We start from the raw sequence: 25,598 nt of genomic DNA, 5'->3' as shown, positions 1-25,598 counted from the left end.
TACCAGCAGTGAAGAAGAAACCATTTCATTGTTTGCACAAGCACCATTCCATTGGAGATTTCATCCCCACAACAGCTTTGTGATGGGGGGCAGCGATCCTCATTTTACAGAGGAAACGGAGGGCGACGGCCAAATGGCAAGGCTTCCTGGGGACCTGGGTGCCCTCCTCAGAGCTCCACCTTGTCAGCCGCAGGGGCGAGATGGGTCCCTGGGGGTCTAGAGGATAACCGTCAGCGCCCACAGGGGTTGCCGACCCACCCTCCCCAGACACCCACGGCTCAGAGCTCCTGTGGGTCTGATGAGTCGTCCCTTGCCTATAGGAAAGAGAAGGGAGACTTGTGGGAGCCCATTTACAATCAGACGTAGATTTGCTGGGCAGCAGTTGCTGGGAGGAGCTGTGCTGGGGCTGGATGGTCCCCTTAGCAGGGGCCTGCATGCTCACGAACCCTGCCCCACGATTGGTGCCATCTTTGTTCCCAGCACCAATGCCAGCGGGCCCCAGGATCCTTGTCTTGCATGCCCTGTGTGCCTGTCCACCCATCCATCATGATGTGATTCTCCTTGTTAACCCTCAGGTTTCCTGAGGTGCCTCCCCACTGTTTCGAGGTAGCAATGACTGTTGCTCAGATGGAGGCTCTACAGATTGGAGTGCAGCAGTGTGTGCTGGCCTGACATGGCAGCAGGCTCCAGGAAGCATGTCTTGGCCATGTCTGGAGCCCGTCAGCAGCCCCTGGGCTCGGTCTGCACGTGGGGAGGGGTGCGTGGCCAGTTCCTGCTTCTCCACTTCCTGATGGTGCCAATGTCTTGAGCCTGTCAGCGGGTATCCCTGAGTACCTGCCAGGCGCTGCTCAGCCTGGCCCTGGGCGTGCAAGCAGGGAGGATGCAGGTGGCTGCCCAGCCCACGAGGGCACACAGAGGGCTCCAGGAATAATACACCTTGTGCTTGATGAGGAGCGGATCAGGCCTGCGGGGGGCCTTCCAGGGGGAAGTGACCGCTGAGCTGGCCTCAAGGAGGAGTAGGCTTTGGTCAACAAAGGAGGTGACAGGGAGGGGGCTGTGCTAGGGAGGGTCCTGGGTGTGTGTGGTGGGAAGCTGGAGGGTGGGGCTCAGTGCGAAGGAAGCCCCTAGCAGCCTCCAGCCCGGGGTAACATGACCTGTGTTTCTGGAGGGTCTTGCTGGCTGTGTTCTGTGGAAGGGGAGTTCACCCCCTGTTTTCGTGCCATGGATCCCTTTGACATCTGCTGAAGCCCATTGGCACCTGCTCAGAATAATGGTTTTAAATGGGAAGAATGAAACACATGTAAGAATACCACTGTGGGCCGGGCGCGGTGGCTCACGCCTGTAATCCCAGCACTTTGGGAGGCCAAGGCAGGCGGATCACGAGGTCAGGAGATCGAGACCATCCTGGCTAACACAGTGAAACCCCGTCTCTACTAAAAATACAAAAAATTAACCGGGCGTGGTGGCGGGCATCTGTAGTCCCAGCTACTCGGGAGGCGGAGGCAGGAGAATGGCGTGAACCTGGGAGGCACAGCTTGCAGTGAGCCGAGATCGCGCCACTGCACTCCAGCCTGGGCCACAGAGCGAGATTCTGTCTCAAAAAAAAAAAAAAAAAAAAAACCACAGTGATAAGTACAGAGGATGGCGATTACAGGAGCTCCCGCCATCAAAACAGAACAGGGAGAGCACGTTGGGGATGCAATAATGAGCTTTTAATTAACATGTTAAAACATTATACCTGGTGGTGGGCCTAGACCCGCCCCCATTTCCAAGCAGCGATGCTCGTCGGTAACCCCCACACCCACCAGCAACAGCTTGGAGTGACTTCTTCCAGGGCCAGTCCCAGCCCCGCCTGTGCCCCGGGGGCCCGTTGCCCACATTCACTGTTGAAGGGAAGGTCGTGTTTCAGTTGGAAGCCACAGCAAGTGTAGGGCTGCTTTCCCTGCCCACGTTCCATGTTCAGGCCCCAGGCGAGGAATCCCTGGGCTGGTGGGTGGGGTTGCTCAGGAAAGAGCTGCAGTGATCCCAGCAGGCAGTGGGGGCAGCCTGGAGGGGCAGGGGGTAGGGGACAATGAGGGAAGGGTCACAAGATGGCTCCCAGATGACAGTGATGCCTGGCTGGAAAGCATGGGAAGAGGAAGGAGCGGGTGGGGGGTCCCAGGCCTGGGAGCCGGTTGGGGGGTCATCCCATTGGCAGAGCCAGAGCCGGTCCTAGGACCTGTGGTTCCTGCTGACGCCTCCCTGTTTCTTTCAGGTCAATGAAATCTACCATGACGAGTCCTTGGGTGCCCACATCAATGTGGTCCTGGTGCGGATCATCCTCCTAAGCTATGGGAAGGTGAGTGCACTGTGGCCAGCCTGGCCTGCCTCCCACGCAGAGTGAGGGGCCCGGGGGGGAGGCATGGGCCTCCTGGGAGAGCGTTTGCATTTGCCAGAACCACCCTGCCTCTCCCTGCCTCCCCTGAGGTTCCTATAAGAAACAAGACACTCATGAGCCGCCCCTAGATCCTGCTCCCTTTCACCGCTAGTTTTAAAAATGTGGCCATTACTATCGTTCACTGAAAAGCGTCTGTTACTCCCAGATCCCTAGAGGAAGAGACATACCAGGCCGCGGGGGTCACACAGGGAGGCACCAGCGTTGGTCAGGAGGCAGAGGGAGTTGGGTAAACAGCGGCCTGAGTCCGTGTTGTTTCTGCAGGAAGGACCAGCGGAGACAGGGTGAGCTGGCTTCAGGCCGGCCAGTTTGAATAATTCCAGCAGGGTGAGCTGGCTTCAGGCCGGCCAGTTTGAATAATTCCAGCAGGGTGAGCTGGCTTCAGGTCGGCCAGTTTGAATAATTCCAGCAGGGTGAGCTGGCTTCAGGTCGGCCAGTTTGAATAATTCCAGCAGGGTGAGCTGGCTTCAGGTCGGCCAGTTTGAATAATTCCAGCAGGGTGAGCTGGCTTCAGGCCGGCCAGTTTGAATAATTCCAGCAGGGCTCTGGGGAGTGGAGCGGTCCTGAGTTTTCTGATACCTGGCCCTGGGTAATGAGGGCAGGTGGACAGTGGCTCAGAGTGCGAAGTCTGACAAGGAGGTGGCTGGGGACATGGGCGCTGGATTGGTTGGTTTGTATCTGAAAAATGTGCCCGTGGATGAGTTGTTTCCTGTCTCTAAGCATTGCTTACCACTGGTGGTGGGGGCCGTCCCTCCGGAGTCAGCAAGGTTCGGATGTCAAAGCCTCAGAAACACGTGGTTTACACGACCCTCCCGTGGACTCCTGTCCCTGTATCAAATCTGTGGCCTCCTCTCCTCTGGCCTCAGCTGCTGTCCCCGCTGGGCCCTCTTGCCCGTCCCATTTCCTTTTGCAGCCAAACCTGGGACACCCTTTCCTGGCAGTGGGCATGGGTGTGTAGCCGCCAGGGACAGTGACCTGGGATGGAAACACAGGATGCCGTGCAGACAGAGATAGAGGAAGAGAGCAGCCCCACGATGCGGCCAGTGTGGACTGCAAAGTGCCTGTACCAGCCGTGTGGGAAGCACTTTGCACGGATGAATGCCTTAATCTACAGGGCAGATGGAGGGGTGCACTCTGTGACTCTGCCCATTTCACAGATAAGAACACCAAGGCTTAATGTGACTTAGTGGCAGGCCCAGGTCAGCAGCCAGGGCCACCCAGCACCTGAGGAGTCAGGCTTCTCACTCAGACAGCTGAATTCAAGCCTGCGGTCTGACTGTGCATAGAAAATCAAATCATAATAGGATCAAACACATCAGATAATTATATAAAGGTTGAACTCTGTTCAAAGAGAATCTCAGTCTCAAAAAATAAAAAACTGCATGCAACTTACAAGGCACACGACGTGAAAATGACGACGAAGGGCTCCGGTGGCAGAAGGGATCCCAGGAATACTAAGTAGGTTTGGGGCCACTTCCCTACACCCACCAAGCACCTCATTGCACAGTGACCAAAGGCACCCACAGGGCGGATGCCAGTTACAGGCCTTTATGCACCCCAAGAGAACACAAAACATCCCAAAGCAGATCCTTGGAACCAAGGGGAAGTTGGCAAAAACCTAACTATGAGAGTCTCTGATACCCTTTCCAAAGCCTTTCACAGATTAGATGCTAATAAGGCATAGAATTTTTGAGTGACACAATGAGTAAAGTTAAATTAGTGGTTATATCACCGTTTCCCTTGCTCTACAGAAAAAAGGATGTACCTGCTTTCTGAGGAATCGTAAAACACTTAAAAATTATAGAAGTGTTTTGGGTCATAAAGAAAATGTGAATTTTATACAGCAAAAACGATTTCGTCCATGTTCTCTGATGAAATGCCTAAAACTAGGGGTGGGGGCAGCAGAATTTATAAACCTAAAAAAATAAAATTCATTTGAAAACTTAAAAAAAAAAAAAAAAAACCTGCTAGGGACCGGGCACGGTCACTCACACCTGTAATCCTAGCACTTTGGGAGGCCAAGGTGAGTAGATCACTTGAGGTCAGGAGTTCAAGACCAGCCTGGCCAACGTGGTAAAACCCTGTCTTTACCAAAAAAATACAAAAATTAGCTGGGTGTGGTGGCATGTGCCTGTAGTCCCAGCTACTTGGGAGACTGGGGTGGGTGAATTGCTTGAACCCAGGAGACAGAGGTTGCAGTGAGCCGAGATCACGCCACTGCACTCCAGCCTGGGCAACAGAGCAAGGCAAGAGAATATTGGGATTGCAGTTACAGACTGTTTGGAACATTAATAAAAACAAGAGCACTACTGTCAAATCTTATGGAATGTGGTTAAAGCTGTATTCAGAGGCAAATTCACAGATATTTTCCAAAAGCTTCTTCCTTGGGTGATGTGTTTGACACACATTAGCCCTGCCTTCAACTCAATACATTTGAATGAATTTCAGCAGCAGCAAAACCAAAAACCTAAGGAAAGCAAACATAAGGAAATAATTCAGAAAAAGCAGAAACAGATACATTAGAAAACAGAAGAAACACATAGAATCAAGGAATAAGAGAGCTTTGGAAAAAGCAACCCTCTGGCCTATTTAATCTAGAAAAAAAGAGAGAAGGCACAAACTAAAAGATCAGAAAGAGTACACGTAATGTGACTACAACAAGATGTTTCTTCTGGCAGAAAGGAAAGCATTCAGGACCATCTGCCCGCTGGGAAGCTGTTGGGAGGCTCTCTGCAGCCGGCCGCTTTGGAGGCCCAGGGGTGGTCAGTGGAGGAGGGATATGCAGGGCCTCCTCTGCCAGTGAATGCTGGCTGGGAGCGCAGAGGGAGGCTTGCTGAGCCCTCTATCCCAGGTCTGTGGCAGTGGGCTTTGGACCACACAGATGCAGGGCCTGGGGGTGGGCCCCAGCCCAGCAATCTGGTTCCAGCTCTCCTTTCACAGGAGGGGGGTCTTTGGGCTATCCCATGTGGCTCTCTGCCTGCCTCCACTGGAGTTCTCTGTTCCGGCCTTCCCGCCTGTCCCTCCCTGGCCAGGATCCTCTGGTGTTTTAGGAATTTTCAAGTCTTTGGCATGAGAGATGGACAGAGTTATATCCTCTTTTGGAAGTTTCCAGAAATGGGAAACTCCTAGTCCTGGGGCTAGAAAGGGGAGAAAAGATTATCCCGTTGATTGGTCTGGGTTCCAGGTGGCAGCTTGCATTTCCCCCGCGGGTTGCTCCTATATTGTTTAAAAAGAAAACTTTTGTAATCGGCTAGGGTTAATCGCGTACCAGTGCTGGCAAAGCTTTGGGTCTTAGTTGGCCTCCAAAGTGTCTGCTCCTTCCCAGTCTTGAGTACTTCATGGAATAAAGCCTCCTTTATTAACTGTTCCTTAGCAGGCTCTAACTACATTGTCCCGGCCCTAAGCCTTTTCTTTTCCTTTCCTTTTTTTTCCTTAACTGCCTCAGGTAGGTAGAAACAGTGTGTGACCGCAGTCGGGTAGGTAGGAGGAGTATGTGACCACAGTCGGGTAGGTAGGAGGAGTATGTGACCACAGTCGGGTAGGTAGGAGGAGTATGTGACCGCAGTCGGGTAGGTAGGAGGAGTATGTGACCACAGTCGGGTAGGTAGGAGGAGTATGTGACCGCAGTCGGGTAGGTAGAAGGAGTATGTGACCACAGTCGGGTAGGTAGAAGGAGTATGTGACCACAGTCAGGTAGGTAGGAGGAGTATGTGACCACAGTCAGGTAGGTAGGAGGAGTATGTGACCGCAGTCGGGTAGGTAGGAGGAGTATGTGACCACAGTCGGGTAGGTAGGAGGAGTATGTGACCGCAGTCGGGTAGGTAGGAGGAGTATGTGACCACAGTCGGGTAGGTAGGAGGAGTATGTGACCGCAGTCGGGTAGGTAGGAGGAGTATGTGACCACAGTCAGGTAGGTAGGAGGAGTATGTGACCACAGTCGGGTACGTAGGAGGAGTATGTGACCGCAGTCAGGTAGGTAGAAGGAGTATGTGACCACAGTCTGGTAGGTAGGAGGAGTATGTGACCGCAGTCGGGTAGGTAGAAGGAGTAGAGTATGTGACCGCAGTCGGGTAGGTAGAAGGAGTAGAGTATGTGACCGCAGTCGGGTAGGTAGAAGGAGTAGAGTATGTGACCGCAGTCGGGTAGGTAGAAGGAGTAGAGTATGTGACCGCAGTCGGGTAGGTAGGAGGAGTATGTGACCACAGTCAGGTAGGTAGGAGGAGTATGTGACCACAGTCAGGTAGGTAGGAGGAGTATGTGACCACAGTCAGGTAGGTAGGAGGAGTATGTGACCACAGTCAGGTAGGTAGGAGGAGTATGTGACCACAGTCGGGTAGGTAGGAGGAGTATGTGACCACAGTCAGGTAGGTAGGAGGAGTATGTGACCACAGTCGGGTAGGTAGGAGGAGTATGTGACCACAGTCAGGTAGGTAGGAGGAGTATGTGACCACAGTCAGGTAGGTAGGAGGAGTATGTGACCACAGTCGGGTAGGTAGGAGGAGTATGTGACCACAGTCGGGTAGGTAGGAGGAGTATGTGACCACAGTCAGGTAGGTAGGAGGAGTATGTGACCACAGTCGGGTAGGTAGAAGGAGTATGTGACCACAGTCAGGTAGGTAGGAGGAGTATGTGACCGCAGTCGGGTAGGTAGGAGGAGTAGAGTATGTGACCACAGTCAGGTAGGTAGAAGGAGTATGTGACCACAGTCGGGTAGGTAGGAGGAGTATGTGACCACAGTCAGGTAGGTAGGAGGAGTATGTGACCACAGTCAGGTAGGTAGGAGGAGTATGTGACCACAGTCAGGTAGGTAGGAGGAGTATGTGACCACAGTCAGGTAGGTAGGAGGAGTATGTGACCACAGTCAGGTAGGTAGGAGGAGTATGTGACCACAGTCGGGTAGGTAGGAGGAGTATGTGACCACAGTCAGGTAGGTAGGAGGAGTATGTGACCACAGTCGGGTAGGTAGAAGGAGTATGTGACCACAGTCAGGTAGGTAGGAGGAGTATGTGACCGCAGTCGGGTAGGTAGGAGGAGTAGAGTATGTGACCACAGTCAGGTAGGTAGAAGGAGTATGTGACCACAGTCGGGTAGGTAGGAGGAGTATGTGACCACAGTCGGGTAGGTAGGAGGAGTATGTGACCACAGTCAGGTAGGTAGGAGGAGTATGTGACCACAGTCGGGTAGGTAGAAGGAGTATGTGACCACAGTCAGGTAGGTAGGAGGAGTATGTGACCGCAGTCGGGTAGGTAGGAGGAGTAGAGTATGTGACCACAGTCAGGTAGGTAGGAGGAGTATGTGACCACAGTCAGGTAGGTAGGAGGAGTATGTGACCACAGTCGGGTAGGTAGGAGGAGTATGTGACCGCAGTCAGGTAGGTAGAAGGAGTATGTGACCACAGTCTGGTAGGTAGGAGGAGTATGTGACCGCAGTCGGGTAGGTAGAAGGAGTAGAGTATGTGACCGCAGTCGGGTAGGTAGAAGGAGTAGAGTATGTGACCGCAGTCGGGTAGGTAGAAGGAGTAGAGTATGTGACCGCAGTCGGGTAGGTAGAAGGAGTAGAGTATGTGACCGCAGTCGGGTAGGTAGAAGGAGTAGAGTATGTGACCACAGTCGGGTAGGTAGGAGGAGTATGTGACCACAGTCGGGTAGGTAGAAGGAGTATGTGACCACAGTCAGGTAGGTAGGAGGAGTATGTGGCCGCAGTCGGGTAGGTAGGAGGAGTAGGTGACCACAGTCAGGTAGGTAGGAGTAGAGTATGTGACCACAGTCGGGTAGGTAGAAGGAGTATGTGACCACAGTCGGGTAGGTAGAAGGAGTAGAGTATGTGACCACAGTCGGGTAGGTAGGAGGAGTATGTGACCGCAGTCGGGTAGGTAGGAGGAGTATGTGACCACAGTCGGGTAGGTAGAAGGAGTAGAGTATGTGACCACAGTCGGGAAGGTAGGAGGAGTATGTGACCACAGTCGGGTAGGTAGGAGGAGTATGTGACCACAGTCGGGTAGGTAGGAGGAGTATGTGACCGCAGTCGGGTAGGTAGGAGGAGTATGTGACCGCAGTCGGGTAGGTAGGAGGAGTATGTGACCGCAGTCGGGTAGGTAGGAGGAGTATGTGACCGCAGTCGGGTAGGTAGGAGGAGTATGTGACCGCAGTCGGGTAGGTAGGAGGAGTATGTGACCGCAGTCGGGTAGGTAGGAGGAGTAGAGTATGTGACCACAGTCGGGTAGGTAGAAGGAGTATGTGACCGCAGTCGGGTAGGTAGAAGGAGTAGAGTATGTGACCACAGTCGGGTAGGTAGGAGGAGTATGTGACCGCAGTCGGGTAGGTAGGAGGAGTATGTGACCGCAGTCGGGTAGGTAGGAGGAGTATGTGACCGCAGTCGGGTAGGTAGGAGGAGTATGTGACCGCAGTCGGGTAGGTAGGAGGAGTATGTGACCGCAGTCGGGTAGGTAGGAGGAGTATGTGACCGCAGTCGGGTAGGTAGAAGGAGTATGTGACCACAGTCGGGTAGGTAGGAGGAGTATGTGACCGCAGTCGGGTAGGTAGGAGGAGTATGTGACCACAGTCGGGTAGGTAGGAGGAGTATGTGACCGCAGTCGGGTAGGTAGGAGGAGTATGTGACCGCAGTCGGGTAGGTATAAGGAGTAGAGTATGTGACCACAGTCGGGTAGGTAGGAGGAGTATGTGACCGCAGTCGGGTAGGTAGGAGGAGTATGTGACCACAGTCGGGTAGGTAGGAGGAGTATGTGACCGCAGTCGGGTAGGTAGGAGGAGTATGTGACCGCAGTCGGGTAGGTAGGAGGAGTATGTGACCGCAGTCGGGTAGGTAGGAGGAGTATGTGACCGCAGTCGGGTAGGTAGGAGGAGTATGTGACCGCAGTCGGGTAGGTAGGAGGAGTATGTGACCGCAGTCGGGTAGGTAGGAGGAGTATGTGACCGCAGTCGGGTAGGTAGGAGGAGTATGTGACCGCAGTCGGGTAGGTAGGAGGAGTATGTGACCGCAGTCGGGTAGGTAGGAGGAGTATGTGACCGCAGTCGGGTAGGTAGGAGGAGTATGTGACCGCAGTCGGGTAGGTAGGAGGAGTATGTGACCGCAGTCGGGTAGGTAGGAGGAGTATGTGACCGCAGTCGGGTAGGTAGGAGGAGTATGTGACCGCAGTCGGGTAGGTAGGAGGAGTATGTGACCGCAGTCGGGTAGGTAGGAGGAGTATGTGACCGCAGTCGGGTAGGTAGGAGGAGTATGTGACCGCAGTCGGGTAGGTAGGAGGAGTATGTGACCGCAGTTGGGTAGGTAGGAGGAGTATGTGACCGCAGTCGGGTAGGTAGGAGGAGTATGTGACCGCAGTCGGGTAGGTAGGAGGAGTATGTGACCGCAGTCGGGTAGGTAGGAGGAGTATGTGACCGCAGTCGGGTAGGTAGGAGGAGTATGTGACCGCAGTCGGGTAGGTAGGAGGAGTATGTGACCGCAGTCGGGTAGGTAGGAGGAGTATGTGACCGCAGTCGGGTAGGTAGGAGGAGTATGTGACCGCAGTCGGGTAGGTAGGAGGAGTATGTGACCGCAGTCGGGTAGGTAGGAGGAGTATGTGACCGCAGTCGGGTAGGTAGGAGGAGTATGTGACCACAGTCGGGTAGGTAGGAGGAGTATGTGACCGCAGTCGGGTAGGTAGAAGGAGTAGAGTATGTGACCGCAGTCGGGTAGGTAGGAGGAGTATGTGACCTCAGTCGGGTAGGTAGGAGGAGTATGTGACCGCAGTCGGGTAGGTAGGAGGAGTATGTGACCACAGTCGGGTAGGTAGGAGGAGTATGTGACCGCAGTCGGGTAGGTAGGAGGAGTATGTGACCGCAGTCGGGTAGGTAGCAGGAGTAGAGTATGTGACTGCAGTCAGGTAGGTAGAAGGAGTAGAGTATGTGACCACAGTCGGGTAGGTAGAAGGAGTAGAGTATGTGACCACAGTCGGGTAGGTAGGAGGAGTATGTGACTGCAGTCAGGTAGGTAGAAGGAGTATGTGACCACAGTCGGGTAGGTAGAAGGAGTAGAGTATGTGACCGCAGTCGGGTAGGTAGAAGGAGTATGTGACCACAGTCGGGTAGGTAGAAGGAGTATGTGACCACAGTCGGGTAGGCAGAAGGAGTAGAGTATGTGACCGCAGTCGGGTAGGTAGGAGGAGTATGTGACCACAGTCGGGTAGGTAGAAGGAGTATGTGACCACAGTCGGGTAGGTAGGAGGAGTATGTGACCACAGTCGGGTAGGTAGGAGGAGTATGTGACCACAGTCAGGTAGGTAGGAGGAGTATGTGACCGCAGTCAGGTAGGTAGGAGGAGTATGTGACCACAGTCGGGTAGGTAGAAGGAGTAGAGTATGTGACCACAGTCGGGTAGGTAGGAGGAGTATGTGACTGCAGTCAGGTAGGTAGAAGGAGTAGAGTATGTGACCACAGTCGGGTAGGTAGGAGGAGTATGTGACTGCAGTCAGGTAGGTAGAAGGAGTATGTGACCACAGTCGGGTAGGTAGAAGGAGTAGAGTATGTGACCGCAGTCGGGTAGGTAGAAGGAGTATGTGACCACAGTCGGGTAGGTAGAAGGAGTATGTGACCACAGTCGGGTAGGCAGAAGGAGTAGAGTATGTGACCGCAGTCGGGTAGGTAGGAGGAGTATGTGACCACAGTCAGGTAGGTAGAAGGAGTATGTGACCACAGTCGGGTAGGTAGGAGGAGTATGTGACCACAGTCAGGTAGGTAGAAGGAGTATGTGACCACAGTCGGGTAGGCAGAAGGAGTAGAGTATGTGACCACAGTCGGGTAGGTAGGAGGAGTATGTGACCGCAGTCGGGTAGGTAGGAGGAGTATGTGACTGCAGTCAGGTAGGTAGAAGGAGTATGTGACCACAGTCGGGTAGGTAGAAGGAGTAGAGTATGTGACCACAGTGAGGTAGGTAGGAGGAGTAGGTGACCACAGTCAGGTAGGTAGGAGGAGTATGTGACCGCAGTCGGGTAGGTAGGAGGAGTATGTGACCGCAGTCGGGTAGGTAGGAGGAGTATGTGACCGCAGTCGGGTAGGTAGGAGGAGTATGTGACCGCAGTCGGGTAGGTAGAAGGAGTAGAGTATGTGACCGCAGTCGGGTAGGTAGGAGGAGTATGTGACCACAGTCGGGTAGGTAGGAGGAGTATGTGACCGCAGTCGGGTAGGTAGGAGGAGTATGTGACCACAGTCGGGTAGGTAGGAGGAGTATGTGACCGCAGTCGGGTAGGTAGGAGGAGTATGTGACCGCAGTCGGGTAGGTAGCAGGAGTAGAGTATGTGACTGCAGTCAGGTAGGTAGAAGGAGTAGAGTATGTGACCACAGTCGGGTAGGTAGAAGGAGTAGAGTATGTGACCACAGTCGGGTAGGTAGGAGGAGTATGTGACTGCAGTCAGGTAGGTAGAAGGAGTATGTGACCACAGTCGGGTAGGTAGAAGGAGTAGAGTATGTGACCGCAGTCGGGTAGGTAGAAGGAGTATGTGACCACAGTCGGGTAGGTAGAAGGAGTATGTGACCACAGTCGGGTAGGCAGAAGGAGTAGAGTATGTGACCGCAGTCGGGTAGGTAGGAGGAGTATGTGACCACAGTCAGGTAGGTAGGAGGAGTATGTGACCACAGTCAGGTAGGTAGAAGGAGTATGTGACCACAGTCGGGTAGGTAGGAGGAGTATGTGACCACAGTCAGGTAGGTAGAAGGAGTATGTGACCACAGTCGGGTAGGCAGAAGGAGTAGAGTATGTGACCACAGTCGGGTAGGTAGGAGGAGTATGTGACCGCAGTCGGGTAGGTAGGAGGAGTATGTGACTGCAGTCAGGTAGGTAGAAGGAGTATGTGACCACAGTCGGGTAGGTAGAAGGAGTAGAGTATGTGACCACAGTCAGGTAGGTAGGAGGAGTATGTGACCACAGTCAGGTAGGTAGGAGGAGTATGTGACCGCAGTCGGGTAGGTAGAAGGAGTATGTGACCACAGTCGGGTAGGTAGGAGGAGTATGTGACAACAGTCAGGTAGGTAGAAGGAGTATGTGACCGCAGTCGGGTAGGTAGGAGGAGTATGTGACCACAGTCAGGTAGGTAGAAGGAGTATGTGACCACAGTCGGGTAGGCAGAAGGAGTAGAGTATGTGACCGCAGTCGGGTAGGTAGGAGGAGTATGTGACCACAGTCGGGTAGGTAGAAGGAGTATGTGACCACAGTCGGGTAGGTAGGAGGAGTATGTGACCACAGTCGGGTAGGTAGGAGGAGTATGTGACCACAGTCAGGTAGGTAGGAGGAGTATGTGACCGCAGTCAGGTAGGTAGGAGGAGTATGTGACCACAGTCGGGTAGGTAGAAGGAGTAGAGTATGTGACCACAGTCGGGTAGGTAGGAGGAGTATGTGACTGCAGTCAGGTAGGTAGAAGGAGTAGAGTATGTGACCACAGTCGGGTAGGTAGGAGGAGTATGTGACTGCAGTCAGGTAGGTAGAAGGAGTATGTGACCACAGTCGGGTAGGTAGAAGGAGTAGAGTATGTGACCGCAGTCGGGTAGGTAGAAGGAGTATGTGACCACAGTCGGGTAGGTAGAAGGAGTATGTGACCACAGTCGGGTAGGCAGAAGGAGTAGAGTATGTGACCGCAGTCGGGTAGGTAGGAGGAGTATGTGACCACAGTCAGGTAGGTAGAAGGAGTATGTGACCACAGTCGGGTAGGTAGGAGGAGTATGTGACCACAGTCAGGTAGGTAGAAGGAGTATGTGACCACAGTCGGGTAGGCAGAAGGAGTAGAGTATGTGACCACAGTCGGGTAGGTAGGAGGAGTATGTGACCGCAGTCGGGTAGGTAGGAGGAGTATGTGACTGCAGTCAGGTAGGTAGAAGGAGTATGTGACCACAGTCGGGTAGGTAGAAGGAGTAGAGTATGTGACCACAGTGAGGTAGGTAGGAGGAGTAGGTGACCACAGTCAGGTAGGTAGGAGGAGTATGTGACCGCAGTCGGGTAGGTAGGAGGAGTATGTGACCGCAGTCGGGTAGGTAGGAGGAGTATGTGACCGCAGTCGGGTAGGTAGGAGGAGTATGTGACCGCAGTCGGGTAGGTAGGAGGAGTATGTGACCGCAGTCGGGTAGGTAGGAGGAGTATGTGACCGCAGTCGGGTAGGTAGGAGGAGTAGAGTATGTGACCACAGTCGGGTAGGTAGAAGGAGTATGTGACCACAGTCGGGTAGGTAGAAGGAGTAGAGTATGTGACCACAGTCGGGTAGGTAGGAGGAGTATGTGACCGCAGTCGGGTAGGTAGGAGGAGTATGTGACCGCAGTCGGGTAGGTAGGAGGAGTATGTGACCGCAGTCGGGTAGGTAGGAGGAGTATGTGACCGCAGTCGGGTAGGTAGGAGGAGTATGTGACCGCAGTCGGGTAGGTAGGAGGAGTATGTGACCGCAGTCGGGTAGGTAGGAGGAGTATGTGACCACAGTCGGGTAGGTAGGAGGAGTATGTGACCGCAGTCGGGTAGGTAGGAGGAGTATGTGACCACAGTCGGGTAGGTAGGAGGAGTATGTGACCACAGTCGGGTAGGTAGGAGGAGTATGTGACCGCAGTCAGGTAGGTAGAAGGAGTAGAGTATGTGACCACAGTCGGGTAGGTAGGAGGAGTATGTGACCGCAGTCGGGTAGGTAGGAGGAGTATGTGACCACAGTCGGGTAGGTAGGAGGAGTATGTGACCGCAGTCGGGTAGGTAGGAGGAGTATGTGACCGCAGTCGGGTAGGTAGGAGGAGTATGTGACCGCAGTCGGGTAGGTAGGAGGAGTATGTGACCGCAGTCGGGTAGGTAGGAGGAGTATGTGACCGCAGTCGGGTAGGTAGGAGGAGTATGTGACCGCAGTCGGGTAGGTAGGAGGAGTATGTGACCGCAGTCGGGTAGGTAGGAGGAGTATGTGACCGCAGTCGGGTAGGTAGGAGGAGTATGTGACCGCAGTCGGGTAGGTAGGAGGAGTATGTGACCGCAGTCGGGTAGGTAGGAGGAGTATGTGACCGCAGTCGGGTAGGTAGGAGGAGTATGTGACCGCAGTCGGGTAGGTAGGAGGAGTATGTGACCGCAGTCGGGTAGGTAGGAGGAGTATGTGACCGCAGTCGGGTAGGTAGGAGGAGTATGTGACCGCAGTCGGGTAGGTAGGAGGAGTATGTGACCGCAGTCGGGTAGGTAGGAGGAGTATGTGACCGCAGTCGGGTAGGTAGGAGGAGTATGTGACCGCAGTCGGGTAGGTAGGAGGAGTATGTGACCGCAGTCGGGTAGGTAGGAGGAGTATGTGACCGCAGTCGGGTAGGTAGGAGGAGTATGTGACCGCAGTCGGGTAGGTAGGAGGAGTATGTGACCGCAGTCGGGTACGTAGAAGGAGTATGTGACCGCAGTCGGGTAGGTAGAAGGAGTATGTGACCGCAGTCGGGTAGGTAGGAGGAGTATGTGACCACAGTCGGGTAGGTAGGAGGAGTATGTGACCGCAGTCGGGTAGGTAGAAGGAGTAGAGTATGTGACCGCAGTCGGGTAGGTAGGAGGAGTATGTGACCACAGTCGGGTAGGTAGGAGGAGTATGTGACCGCAGTCGGGTAGGTAGGAGGAGTATGTGACCACAGTCGGGTAGGTAGGAGGAGTATGTGACCGCAGTCGGGTAGGTAGGAGGAGTATGTGACCGCAGTCGGGTAGGTAGAAGGAGTAGAGTATGTGACTGCAGTCAGGTAGGTAGAAGGAGTAGAGTATGTGACCACAGTCGGGTAGGTAGAATGAGTAGAGTATGTGACCACAGTCGGGTAGGTAGGAGGAGTATGTGACTGCAGTCAGGTAGGTAGAAGGAGTATGTGACCACAGTCGGGTAGGTAGAAGGAGTAGAGTATGTGACCGCAGTCGGGTAGGTAGAAGGAGTATGTGACCACAGTCGGGTAGGTAGAAGGAGTATGTGACCACAGTCGGGTAGGCAGAAGGAGTAGAGTATGTGACCGCAGTCGGGTAGGTAGGAGGAGTATGTGACCACAGTCAGGTAGGTAGGAGGAGTATGTGACCACAGTCAGGTAGGTAGAAGGAGTATGTGACCACAGTCGGGTAGGTAGGAGGAGTATGTGACCACAGTCAGGTAGGTAGAAGGAGTATGTGACCACAGTCGGGTAGGCAGAAGGAGTAGAGTATGTGACCACAGTCGGGTAGGTAGGAGGAGTATGTGACCGCAGTCGGGTAGGTAGGAGGAGTATGTGACTGCAGTCAGGTAGGTAGAAGGAGTATGTGACCACAGTCGGGTAGGTAGAAGGAGTAGAGTATGTGACCACAGTCAGGTAGGTAGGAGGAGTATGTGACCACAGTCAGGTAGGTAGGAGGAGTATGTGACCGCAGTCGGGTAGGTAGAAGGAGTATGTGACCACAGTCGGGTAGGTAGGAGGAGTATGTGACCACAGTCAGGTAGGTAGAAGGAGTATGTGACCGCAGTCGGGTAGGTAGGAGGAGTATGTGACCACAGTCAGGTAGGTAGAAGGAGTATGTGACCACAGTCGGGTAGGCAGAAGGAGTAGAGTATGTGACCGCAGTCGGGTAGGTAGGAGGAGTATGTGACCACAGTCGGGTAGGTAGAAGGAGTATGTGACCACAGTCGGGTAGGTAGGAGGAGTATGTGACCACAGTCGGGTAGGTAGGAGGAGTATGTGACCACAGTCAGGTAGGTAGGAGGAGTATGTGACCGCAGTCAGGTAGGTAGGAGGAGTATGTGACCACAGTCGGGTAGGTAGAAGGAGTAGAGTATGTGACCACAGTCGGGTAGGTAGGAGGAGTATGTGACTGCAGTCAGGTAGGTAGAAGGAGTAGAGTATGTGACCACAGTCGGGTAGGTAGGAGGAGTATGTGACTGCAGTCAGGTAGGTAGAAGGAGTATGTGACCACAGTCGGGTAGGTAGAAGGAGTAGAGTATGTGACCGCAGTCGGGTAGGTAGAAGGAGTATGTGACCACAGTCGGGTAGGTAGAAGGAGTATGTGACCACAGTCGGGTAGGCAGAAGGAGTAGAGTATGTGACCGCAGTCGGGTAGGTAGGAGGAGTATGTGACCACAGTCAGGTAGGTAGAAGGAGTATGTGACCACAGTCGGGTAGGTAGGAGGAGTATGTGACCACAGTCAGGTAGGTAGAAGGAGTATGTGACCACAGTCGGGTAGGCAGAAGGAGTAGAGTATGTGACCACAGTCGGGTAGGTAGGAGGAGTATGTGACCGCAGTCGGGTAGGTAGGAGGAGTATGTGACTGCAGTCAGGTAGGTAGAAGGAGTATGTGACCACAGTCGGGTAGGTAGAAGGAGTAGAGTATGTGACCACAGTGAGGTAGGTAGGAGGAGTAGGTGACCACAGTCAGGTAGGTAGGAGGAGTATGTGACCGCAGTCGGGTAGGTAGGAGGAGTATGTGACCACAGTCGGGTAGGTAGAAGGAGTAGGTGACCACAGTCGGGTAGGTAGGAGGAGTATGTGACCACAGTCTGGTAGGTAGGAGGAGTATGTGACCACAGTCGGGTAGGTAGGAGGAGTATGTGACCACAGTCGGGTAGGTAGGAGGAGTATGTGACCACAGTCAGGTAGGTAGGAGGAGTATGTGACCGCAGTCAGGTAGGTAGGAGGAGTATGTGACCACAGTCGGGTAGGTAGAAGGAGTAGAGTATGTGACCACAGTCGGGTAGGTAGGAGGAGTATGTGACTGCAGTCAGGTAGGTAGGAGGAGTATGTGACCACAGTCGGGTAGGTAGGAGGAGTATGTGACCACAGTCGGGTAGGTAGAAGGAGTATGTGGCCACAGTCGGGTAGGTAGAAGGAGTATGTGACCACAGTCAGGTAGGTAGGAGGAGTATGTGACCGCAGTCGGGTAGGTAGGAGGAGTATGTGACCACAGTCGGGTAGGTAGAAGGAGTAGAGTATGTGACCACAGTCGGGTAGGTAGGAGGAGTATGTGACTGCAGTCAGGTAGGTAGAAGGAGTAGAGTATGTGACCACAGTCGGGTAGGTAGGAGGAGTATGTGACTGCAGTCAGGTAGGTAGAAGGAGTATGTGACCACAGTCGGGTAGGTAGAAGGAGTAGAGTATGTGACCGCAGTCGGGTAGGTAGAAGGAGTATGTGACCACAGTCGGGTAGGTAGAAGGAGTAGAGTATGTGACCACAGTCGGGTAGGTAGGAGGAGTATGTGACCACAGTCAGGTAGGTAGGAGGAGTATGTGACCGCAGTCGGGTAGGTAGAAGGAGTATGTGACCACAGTCGGGTAGGTAGGAGGAGTATGTGACCACAGTCGGGTAGGTAGGAGGAGTATGTGACCACAGTCAGGTAGGTAGGAGGAGTATGTGACCACAGTCAGGTAGGTAGGAGGAGTATGTGACCGCAGTCAGGTAGGTAGGAGGAGTAGAGTATGTGACCACAGTCGGGTAGGTAGGAGGAGTAGAGTGTGTGACCACAGTCGGGTAGGTAGAAGGAGTAGAGTATGTGACCACAGTCGGGTAGGTAGAAGGAGTATGTGACCGCAGTCGGGTAGGTAGAAGGAGTATGTGACCGCAGTCGGGTAGGTAGGAGGAGTATGTGACCGCAGTCGGGTAGGTAGGAGGAGTATGTGACCGCAGTCGGGTAGGTAGGAGGAGTATGTGACTGCAGTCAGGTAGGTAGAAGGAGTAGAGTATGTGACCACAGTCGGGTAGGTAGAAGGAGTAGAGTATGTGACCACAGTCGGGTAGGTAGGAGGAGTATGTGACTGCAGTCAGGTAGGTAGAAGGAGTATGTGACCACAGTCGGGTAGGTAGAAGGAGTAGAGTATGTGACCGCAGTCGGGTAGGTAGAAGGAGTATGTGACCACAGTCGGGTAGGTAGAAGGAGTATGTGACCACAGTCGGGTAGGCAGAAGGAGTAGAGTATGTGACCGCAGTCGGGTAGGTAGGAGGAGTATGTGACCACAGTCAGGTAGGTAGGAGGAGTATGTGACCACAGTCAGGTAGGTAGAAGGAGTATGTGACCACAGTCGGGTAGGTAGGAGGAGTATGTGACCACAGTCAGGTAGGTAGAAGGAGTATGTGACCACAGTCGGGTAGGCAGAAGGAGTAGAGTATGTGACGACAGTCGGGTAGGTAGGAGGAGTATGTGACCGCAGTCGGGTAGGTAGGAGGAGTATGTGACTGCAGTCAGGTAGGTAGAAGGAGTATGTGACCACAGTCGGGTAGGTAGAAGGAGTAGAGTATGTGACCACAGTCAGGTAGGTAGGAGGAGTATGTGACCACAGTCAGGTAGGTAGGAGGAGTATGTGACCGCAGTCGGGTAGGTAGAAGGAGTATGTGACCACAGTCGGGTAGGTAGGAGGAGTATGTGACCACAGTCAGGTAGGTAGAAGGAGTATGTGACCGCAGTCGGGTAGGTAGGAGGAGTATGTGACCACAGTCAGGTAGGTAGAAGGAGTATGTGACCACAGTCGGGTAGGCAGAAGGAGTAGAGTATGTGACCGCAGTCGGGTAGGTAGGAGGAGTATGTGACCACAGTCGGGTAGGTAGAAGGAGTATGTGACCACAGTCGGGTAGGTAGGAGGAGTATGTGACCACAGTCGGGTAGATAGGAGGAGTATGTGACCACAGTCAGGTAGGTAGGAGGAGTATGTGACCGCAGTCAGGTAGGTAGGAGGAGTATGTGACCACAGTCGGGTAGGTAGAAGGAGTAGAGTATGTGACCACAGTCGGGTAGGTAGGAGGAGTATGTGACTGCAGTCAGGTAGGTAGAAGGAGTAGAGTATGTGACCACAGTCGGGTAGGTAGGAGGAGTATGTGACTGCAGTCAGGTAGGTAGAAGGAGTATGTGACCACAGTCGGGTAGGTAGAAGGAGTAGAGTATGTGACCGCAGTCGGGTAGGTAGAAGGAGTATGTGACCACAGTCGGGTAGGTAGAAGGAGTATGTGACCACAGTCGGGTAGGCAGAAGGAGTAGAGTATGTGACCGCAGTCGGGTAGGTAGGAGGAGTATGTGACCACAGTCAGGTAGGTAGAAGGAGTATGTGACCACAGTCGGGTAGGTAGGAGGAGTATGTGACCACAGTCAGGTAGGTAGAAGGAGTATGTGACCACAGTCGGGTAGGCAGAAGGAGTAGAGTATGTGACCACAGTCGGGTAGGTAGGAGGAGTATGTGACCGCAGTCGGGTAGGTAGGAGGAGTATGTGACCGCAGTCGGGTAGGTAGAAGGAGTATGTGACCGCAGTCGGGTAGGTAGGAGGAGTATGTGACCACAGTCGGGTAGGTAGGAGGAGTATGTGACCGCAGTCGGGTAGGTAGAAGGAGTATGTGACCACAGTCGGGTAGGTAGGAGGAGTATGTGACCGCAGTCGGGTAGGTAGGAGGAGTATGTGACCACAGTCGGGTAGGTAGGAGGAGTATGTGACCACAGTCGGGTAGGTAGGAGGAGTATGTGACCGCAGTCGGGTAGGTAGAAGGAGTAGAGTATGTGACCACAGTCGGGTAGGTAGGAGGAGTATGTGACCGCAGTCGGGTAGGTAGGAGGAGTATGTGACCACAGTCGGGTAGGTAGGAGGAGTATGTGACCGCAGTCGGGTAGGTAGGAGGAGTATGTGACCGCAGTCGGGTAGGTAGGAGGAGTATGTGACCGCAGTCGGGTAGGTAGGAGGAGTATGTGACCGCAGTCGGGTAGGTAGGAGGAGTATGTGACCGCAGTCGGGTAGGTAGGAGGAGTATGTGACCGCAGTCGGGTAGGTAGGAGGAGTATGTGACCGCAGTCGGGTAGGTAGGAGGAGTATGTGACCGCAGTCAGGTAGGTAGAAGGAGTATGTGACCACAGTCGGGTAGGCAGAAGGAGTAGAGTATGTGACCGCAGTCGGGTAGGTAGGAGGAGTATGTGACCACAGTCGGGTAGGTAGAAGGAGTATGTGACCACAGTCGGGTAGGTAGGAGGAGTATGTGACCACAGTCGGGTAGGTAGGAGGAGTATGTGACCACAGTCAGGTAGGTAGGAGGAGTATGTGACCGCAGTCAGGTAGGTAGGAGGAGTATGTGACCACAGTCGGGTAGGTAGAAGGAGTAGAGTATGTGACCACAGTCGGGTAGGTAGGAGGAGTATGTGACTGCAGTCAGGTAGGTAGAAGGAGTAGAGTATGTGACCACAGTCGGGTAGGTAGGAGGAGTATGTGACTGCAGTCAGGTAGGTAGAAGGAGTATGTGACCACAGTCGGGTAGGTAGAAGGAGTAGAGTATGTGACCGCAGTCGGGTAGGTAGAAGGAGTATGTGACCACAGTCGGGTAGGTAGAAGGAGTATGTGACCACAGTCGGGTAGGCAGAAGGAGTAGAGTATGTGACCGCAGTCGGGTAGGTAGGAGGAGTATGTGACCACAGTCAGGTAGGTAGAAGGAGTATGTGACCACAGTCGGGTAGGTAGGAGGAGTATGTGACCACAGTCAGGTAGGTAGAAGGAGTATGTGACCACAGTCGGGTAGGCAGAAGGAGTAGAGTATGTGACCACAGTCGGGTAGGTAGGAGGAGTATGTGACCGCAGTCGGGTAGGTAGGAGGAGTATGTGACTGCAGTCAGGTAGGTAGAAGGAGTATGTGACCACAGTCGGGTAGGTAGAAGGAGTAGAGTATGTGACCACAGTGAGGTAGGTAGGAGGAGTATGTGAGCACAGTCAGGTAGGTAGGAGGAGTATGTGACCGCAGTCGGGTAGGTAGGAGGAGTATGTGACCACAGTCGGGTAGGTAGAAGGAGTAGGTGACCACAGTCGGGTAGGTAGGAGGAGTATGTGACCACAGTCTGGTAGGTAGGAGGAGTATGTGACCACAGTCGGGTAGGTAGGAGGAGTATGTGACCACAGTCGGGTAGGTAGGAGGAGTATGTGACCACAGTCAGGTAGGTAGGAGGAGTATGTGACCGCAGTCAGGTAGGTAGGAGGAGTATGTGACCACAGTCGGGTAGGTAGAAGGAGTAGAGTATGTGACCACAGTCGGGTAGGTAGGAGGAGTATGTGACTGCAGTCAGGTAGGTAGGAGGAGTATGTGACCACAGTCGGGTAGGTAGGAGGAGTATGTGACCACAGTCGGGTAGGTAGAAGGAGTATGTGGCCACAGTCGGGTAGGTAGAAGGAGTATGTGACCACAGTCAGGTAGGTAGGAGGAGTATGTGACCGCAGTCGGGTAGGTAGGAGGAGTATGTGACCACAGTCGGGTAGGTAGAAGGAGTAGAGTATGTGACCACAGTCGGGTAGGTAGGAGGAGTATGTGACTGCAGTCAGGTAGGTAGAAGGAGTAGAGTATGTGACCACAGTCGGGTAGGTAGGAGGAGTATGTGACTGCAGTCAGGTAGGTAGAAGGAGTATGTGACCACAGTCGGGTAGGTAGAAGGAGTAGAGTATGTGACCACAGTCGGGTAGGTAGAAGGAGTATGTGACCGCAGTCGGGTAGGTAGAAGGAGTATGTGACCGCAGTCGGGTAGGTAGGAGGAGTATGTGACCGCAGTCGGGTAGGTAGGAGGAGTATGTGACCGCAGTCGGGTAGGTAGGAGGAGTATGTGACTGCAGTCAGGTAGGTAGAAGGAGTAGAGTATGTGACCACAGTCGGGTAGGTAGAAGGAGTAGAGTATGTGACCACAGTCGGGTAGGTAGGAGGAGTATGTGACTGCAGTCAGGTAGGTAGAAGGAGTATGTGACCACAGTCGGGTAGGTAGAAGGAGTAGAGTATGTGACCGCAGTCGGGTAGGTAGAAGGAGTATGTGACCACAGTCGGGTAGGTAGAAGGAGTATGTGACCACAGTCGGGTAGGCAGAAGGAGTAGAGTATGTGACCGCAGTCGGGTAGGTAGGAGGAGTATGTGACCACAGTCAGGTAGGTAGGAGGAGTATGTGACCACAGTCAGGTAGGTAGAAGGAGTATGTGACCACAGTCGGGTAGGTAGGAGGAGTATGTGACCACAGTCAGGTAGGTAGAAGGAGTATGTGACCACAGTCGGGTAGGCAGAAGGAGTAGAGTATGTGACCACAGTCGGGTAGGTAGGAGGAGTATGTGACCGCAGTCGGGTAGGTAGGAGGAGTATGTGACTGCAGTCAGGTAGGTAGAAGGAGTATGTGACCACAGTCGGGTAGGTAGAAGGAGTAGAGTATGTGACCACAGTCAGGTAGGTAGGAGGAGTATGTGACCACAGTCAGGTAGGTAGGAGGAGTATGTGACCGCAGTCGGGTAGGTAGAAGGAGTATGTGACCACAGTCGGGTAGGTAGGAGGAGTATGTGACCACAGTCAGGTAGGTAGAAGGAGTATGTGACCGCAGTCGGGTAGGTAGGAGGAGTATGTGACCACAGTCAGGTAGGTAGAAGGAGTATGTGACCACAGTCGGGTAGGCAGAAGGAGTAGAGTATGTGACCGCAGTCGGGTAGGTAGGAGGAGTATGTGACCACAGTCGGGTAGGTAGAAGGAGTATGTGACCACAGTCGGGTAGGTAGGAGGAGTATGTGACCACAGTCGGGTAGGTAGGAGGAGTATGTGACCACAGTCAGGTAGGTAGGAGGAGTATGTGACCGCAGTCAGGTAGGTAGGAGGAGTATGTGACCACAGTCGGGTAGGTAGAAGGAGTAGAGTATGTGACCACAGTCGGGTAGGTAGGAGGAGTATGTGACTGCAGTCAGGTAGGTAGAAGGAGTAGAGTATGTGACCACAGTCGGGTAGGTAGGAGGAGTATGTGACTGCAGTCAGGTAGGTAGAAGGAGTATGTGACCACAGTCGGGTAGGTAGAAGGAGTAGAGTATGTGACCGCAGTCGGGTAGGTAGAAGGAGTATGTGACCACAGTCGGGTAGGTAGAAGGAGTATGTGACCACAGTCGGGTAGGCAGAAGGAGTAGAGTATGTGACCGCAGTCGGGTAGGTAGGAGGAGTATGTGACCACAGTCAGGTAGGTAGAAGGAGTATGTGACCACAGTCGGGTAGGTAGGAGGAGTATGTGACCACAGTCAGGTAGGTAGAAGGAGTATGTGACCACAGTCGGGTAGGCAGAAGGAGTAGAGTATGTGACCACAGTCGGGTAGGTAGGAGGAGTATGTGACCGCAGTCGGGTAGGTAGGAGGAGTATGTGACTGCAGTCAGGTAGGTAGAAGGAGTATGTGACCACAGTCGGGTAGGTAGAAGGAGTAGAGTATGTGACCACAGTGAGGTAGGTAGGAGGAGTAGGTGACCACAGTCAGGTAGGTAGGAGGAGTATGTGACCGCAGTCGGGTAGGTAGGAGGAGTATGTGACCACAGTCGGGTAGGTAGAAGGAGTAGGTGACCACAGTCGGGTAGGTAGGAGGAGTATGTGACCACAGTCTGGTAGGTAGGAGGAGTATGTGACCACAGTCGGGTAGGTAGGAGGAGTATGTGACCACAGTCGGGTAGGTAGGAGGAGTATGTGACCACAGTCAGGTAGGTAGGAGGAGTATGTGACCGCAGTCAGGTAGGTAGGAGGAGTATGTGACCACAGTCGGGTAGGTAGAAGGAGTAGAGTATGTGACCACAGTCGGGTAGGTAGGAGGAGTATGTGACTGCAGTCAGGTAGGTAGGAGGAGTATGTGACCACAGTCGGGTAGGTAGGAGGAGTATGTGACCACAGTCGGGTAGGTAGAAGGAGTATGTGGCCACAGTCGGGTAGGTAGAAGGAGTATGTGACCACAGTCAGGTAGGTAGGAGGAGTATGTGACCGCAGTCGGGTAGGTAGGAGGAGTATGTGACCACAGTCGGGTAGGTAGAAGGAGTAGAGTATGTGACCACAGTCGGGTAGGTAGGAGGAGTATGTGACTGCAGTCAGGTAGGTAGAAGGAGTAGAGTATGTGACCACAGTCGGGTAGGTAGGAGGAGTATGTGACTGCAGTCAGGTAGGTAGAAGGAGTATGTGACCGCAGTCGGGTAGGTAGGAGGAGTATGTGACCACAGTCGGGTAGGTAGAAGGAGTAGGTGACCACAGTCGGGTAGGTAGGAGGAGTATGTGACCACAGTCTGGTAGGTAGGAGGAGTATGTGACCACAGTCGGGTAGGTAGGAGGAGTATGTGACCACAGTCGGGTAGGTAGGAGGAGTATGTGACCACAGTCAGGTAGGTAGGAGGAGTATGTGACCACAGTCGGGTAGGTAGGAGGAGTATGTGACCGCAGTCGGGTAGGTAGGAGGAGTATGTGACCGCAGTCGGGTAGGTAGAAGGAGTAGAGTATGTGACCGCAGTCGGGTAGGTAGGAGGAGTATGTGACCACAGTCGGGTAGGTAGGAGGAGTATGTGACCGCAGTCGGGTAGGTAGGAGGAGTATGTGACCACAGTCGGGTAGGTAGGAGGAGTATGTGACCGCAGTCGGGTAGGTAGGAGGAGTATGTGACCGCAGTCGGGTAGGTAGCAGGAGTAGAGTATGTGACTGCAGTCAGGTAGGTAGAAGGAGTAGAGTATGTGACCACAGTCGGGTAGGTAGAAGGAGTAGAGTATGTGACCACAGTCGGGTAGGTAGGAGGAGTATGTGACTGCAGTCAGGTAGGTAGAAGGAGTATGTGACCACAGTCGGGTAGGTAGAAGGAGTAGAGTATGTGACCGCAGTCGGGTAGGTAGAAGGAGTATGTGACCACAGTCGGGTAGGTAGAAGGAGTATGTGACCACAGTCGGGTAGGCAGAAGGAGTAGAGTATGTGACCGCAGTCGGGTAGGTAGGAGGAGTATGTGACCACAGTCAGGTAGGTAGGAGGAGTATGTGACCACAGTCAGGTAGGTAGAAGGAGTATGTGACCACAGTCGGGTAGGTAGGAGGAGTATGTGACCACAGTCAGGTAGGTAGAAGGAGTATGTGACCACAGTCGGGTAGGCAGAAGGAGTAGAGTATGTGACCACAGTCGGGTAGGTAGGAGGAGTATGTGACCGCAGTCGGGTAGGTAGGAGGAGTATGTGACTGCAGTCAGGTAGGTAGAAGGAGTATGTGACCACAGTCGGGTAGGTAGAAGGAGTAGAGTATGTGACCACAGTCAGGTAGGTAGGAGGAGTATGTGACCACAGTCAGGTAGGTAGGAGGAGTATGTGACCGCAGTCGGGTAGGTAGAAGGAGTATGTGACCACAGTCGGGTAGGTAGGAGGAGTATGTGACAACAGTCAGGTAGGTAGAAGGAGTATGTGACCGCAGTCGGGTAGGTAGGAGGAGTATGTGACCACAGTCAG

General features: G+C 53.6%; 1 protein-coding gene across 1 annotated transcript in view; it reads left to right on the top strand.

Annotated features, from left to right (window-relative positions):
• The window catches only part of ADAMTS2 (ADAM metallopeptidase with thrombospondin type 1 motif 2), a 311,641-nt gene that overhangs the window by 160,065 nt on the left and 125,978 nt on the right, over window positions 1-25,598 (top strand). Inside the window, exon 5 of the mRNA XM_028849988.2 lies at window positions 2,255-2,338. Within this exon, the coding sequence (XP_028705821.2) occupies window positions 2,255-2,338 (84 nt within the window). The remainder of the gene's footprint in view (window positions 1-2,254; window positions 2,339-25,598) is intronic.

The sequence above is a fragment of the Macaca mulatta genome, chromosome 6 (assembly GCF_049350105.2).
Source record: "Macaca mulatta isolate MMU2019108-1 chromosome 6, T2T-MMU8v2.0, whole genome shotgun sequence".
In the NCBI taxonomy this organism is placed as follows: domain Eukaryota; kingdom Metazoa; phylum Chordata; class Mammalia; order Primates; family Cercopithecidae; genus Macaca; species Macaca mulatta.
This window is presented reverse-complemented; position numbering and strand designations above follow the sequence as displayed.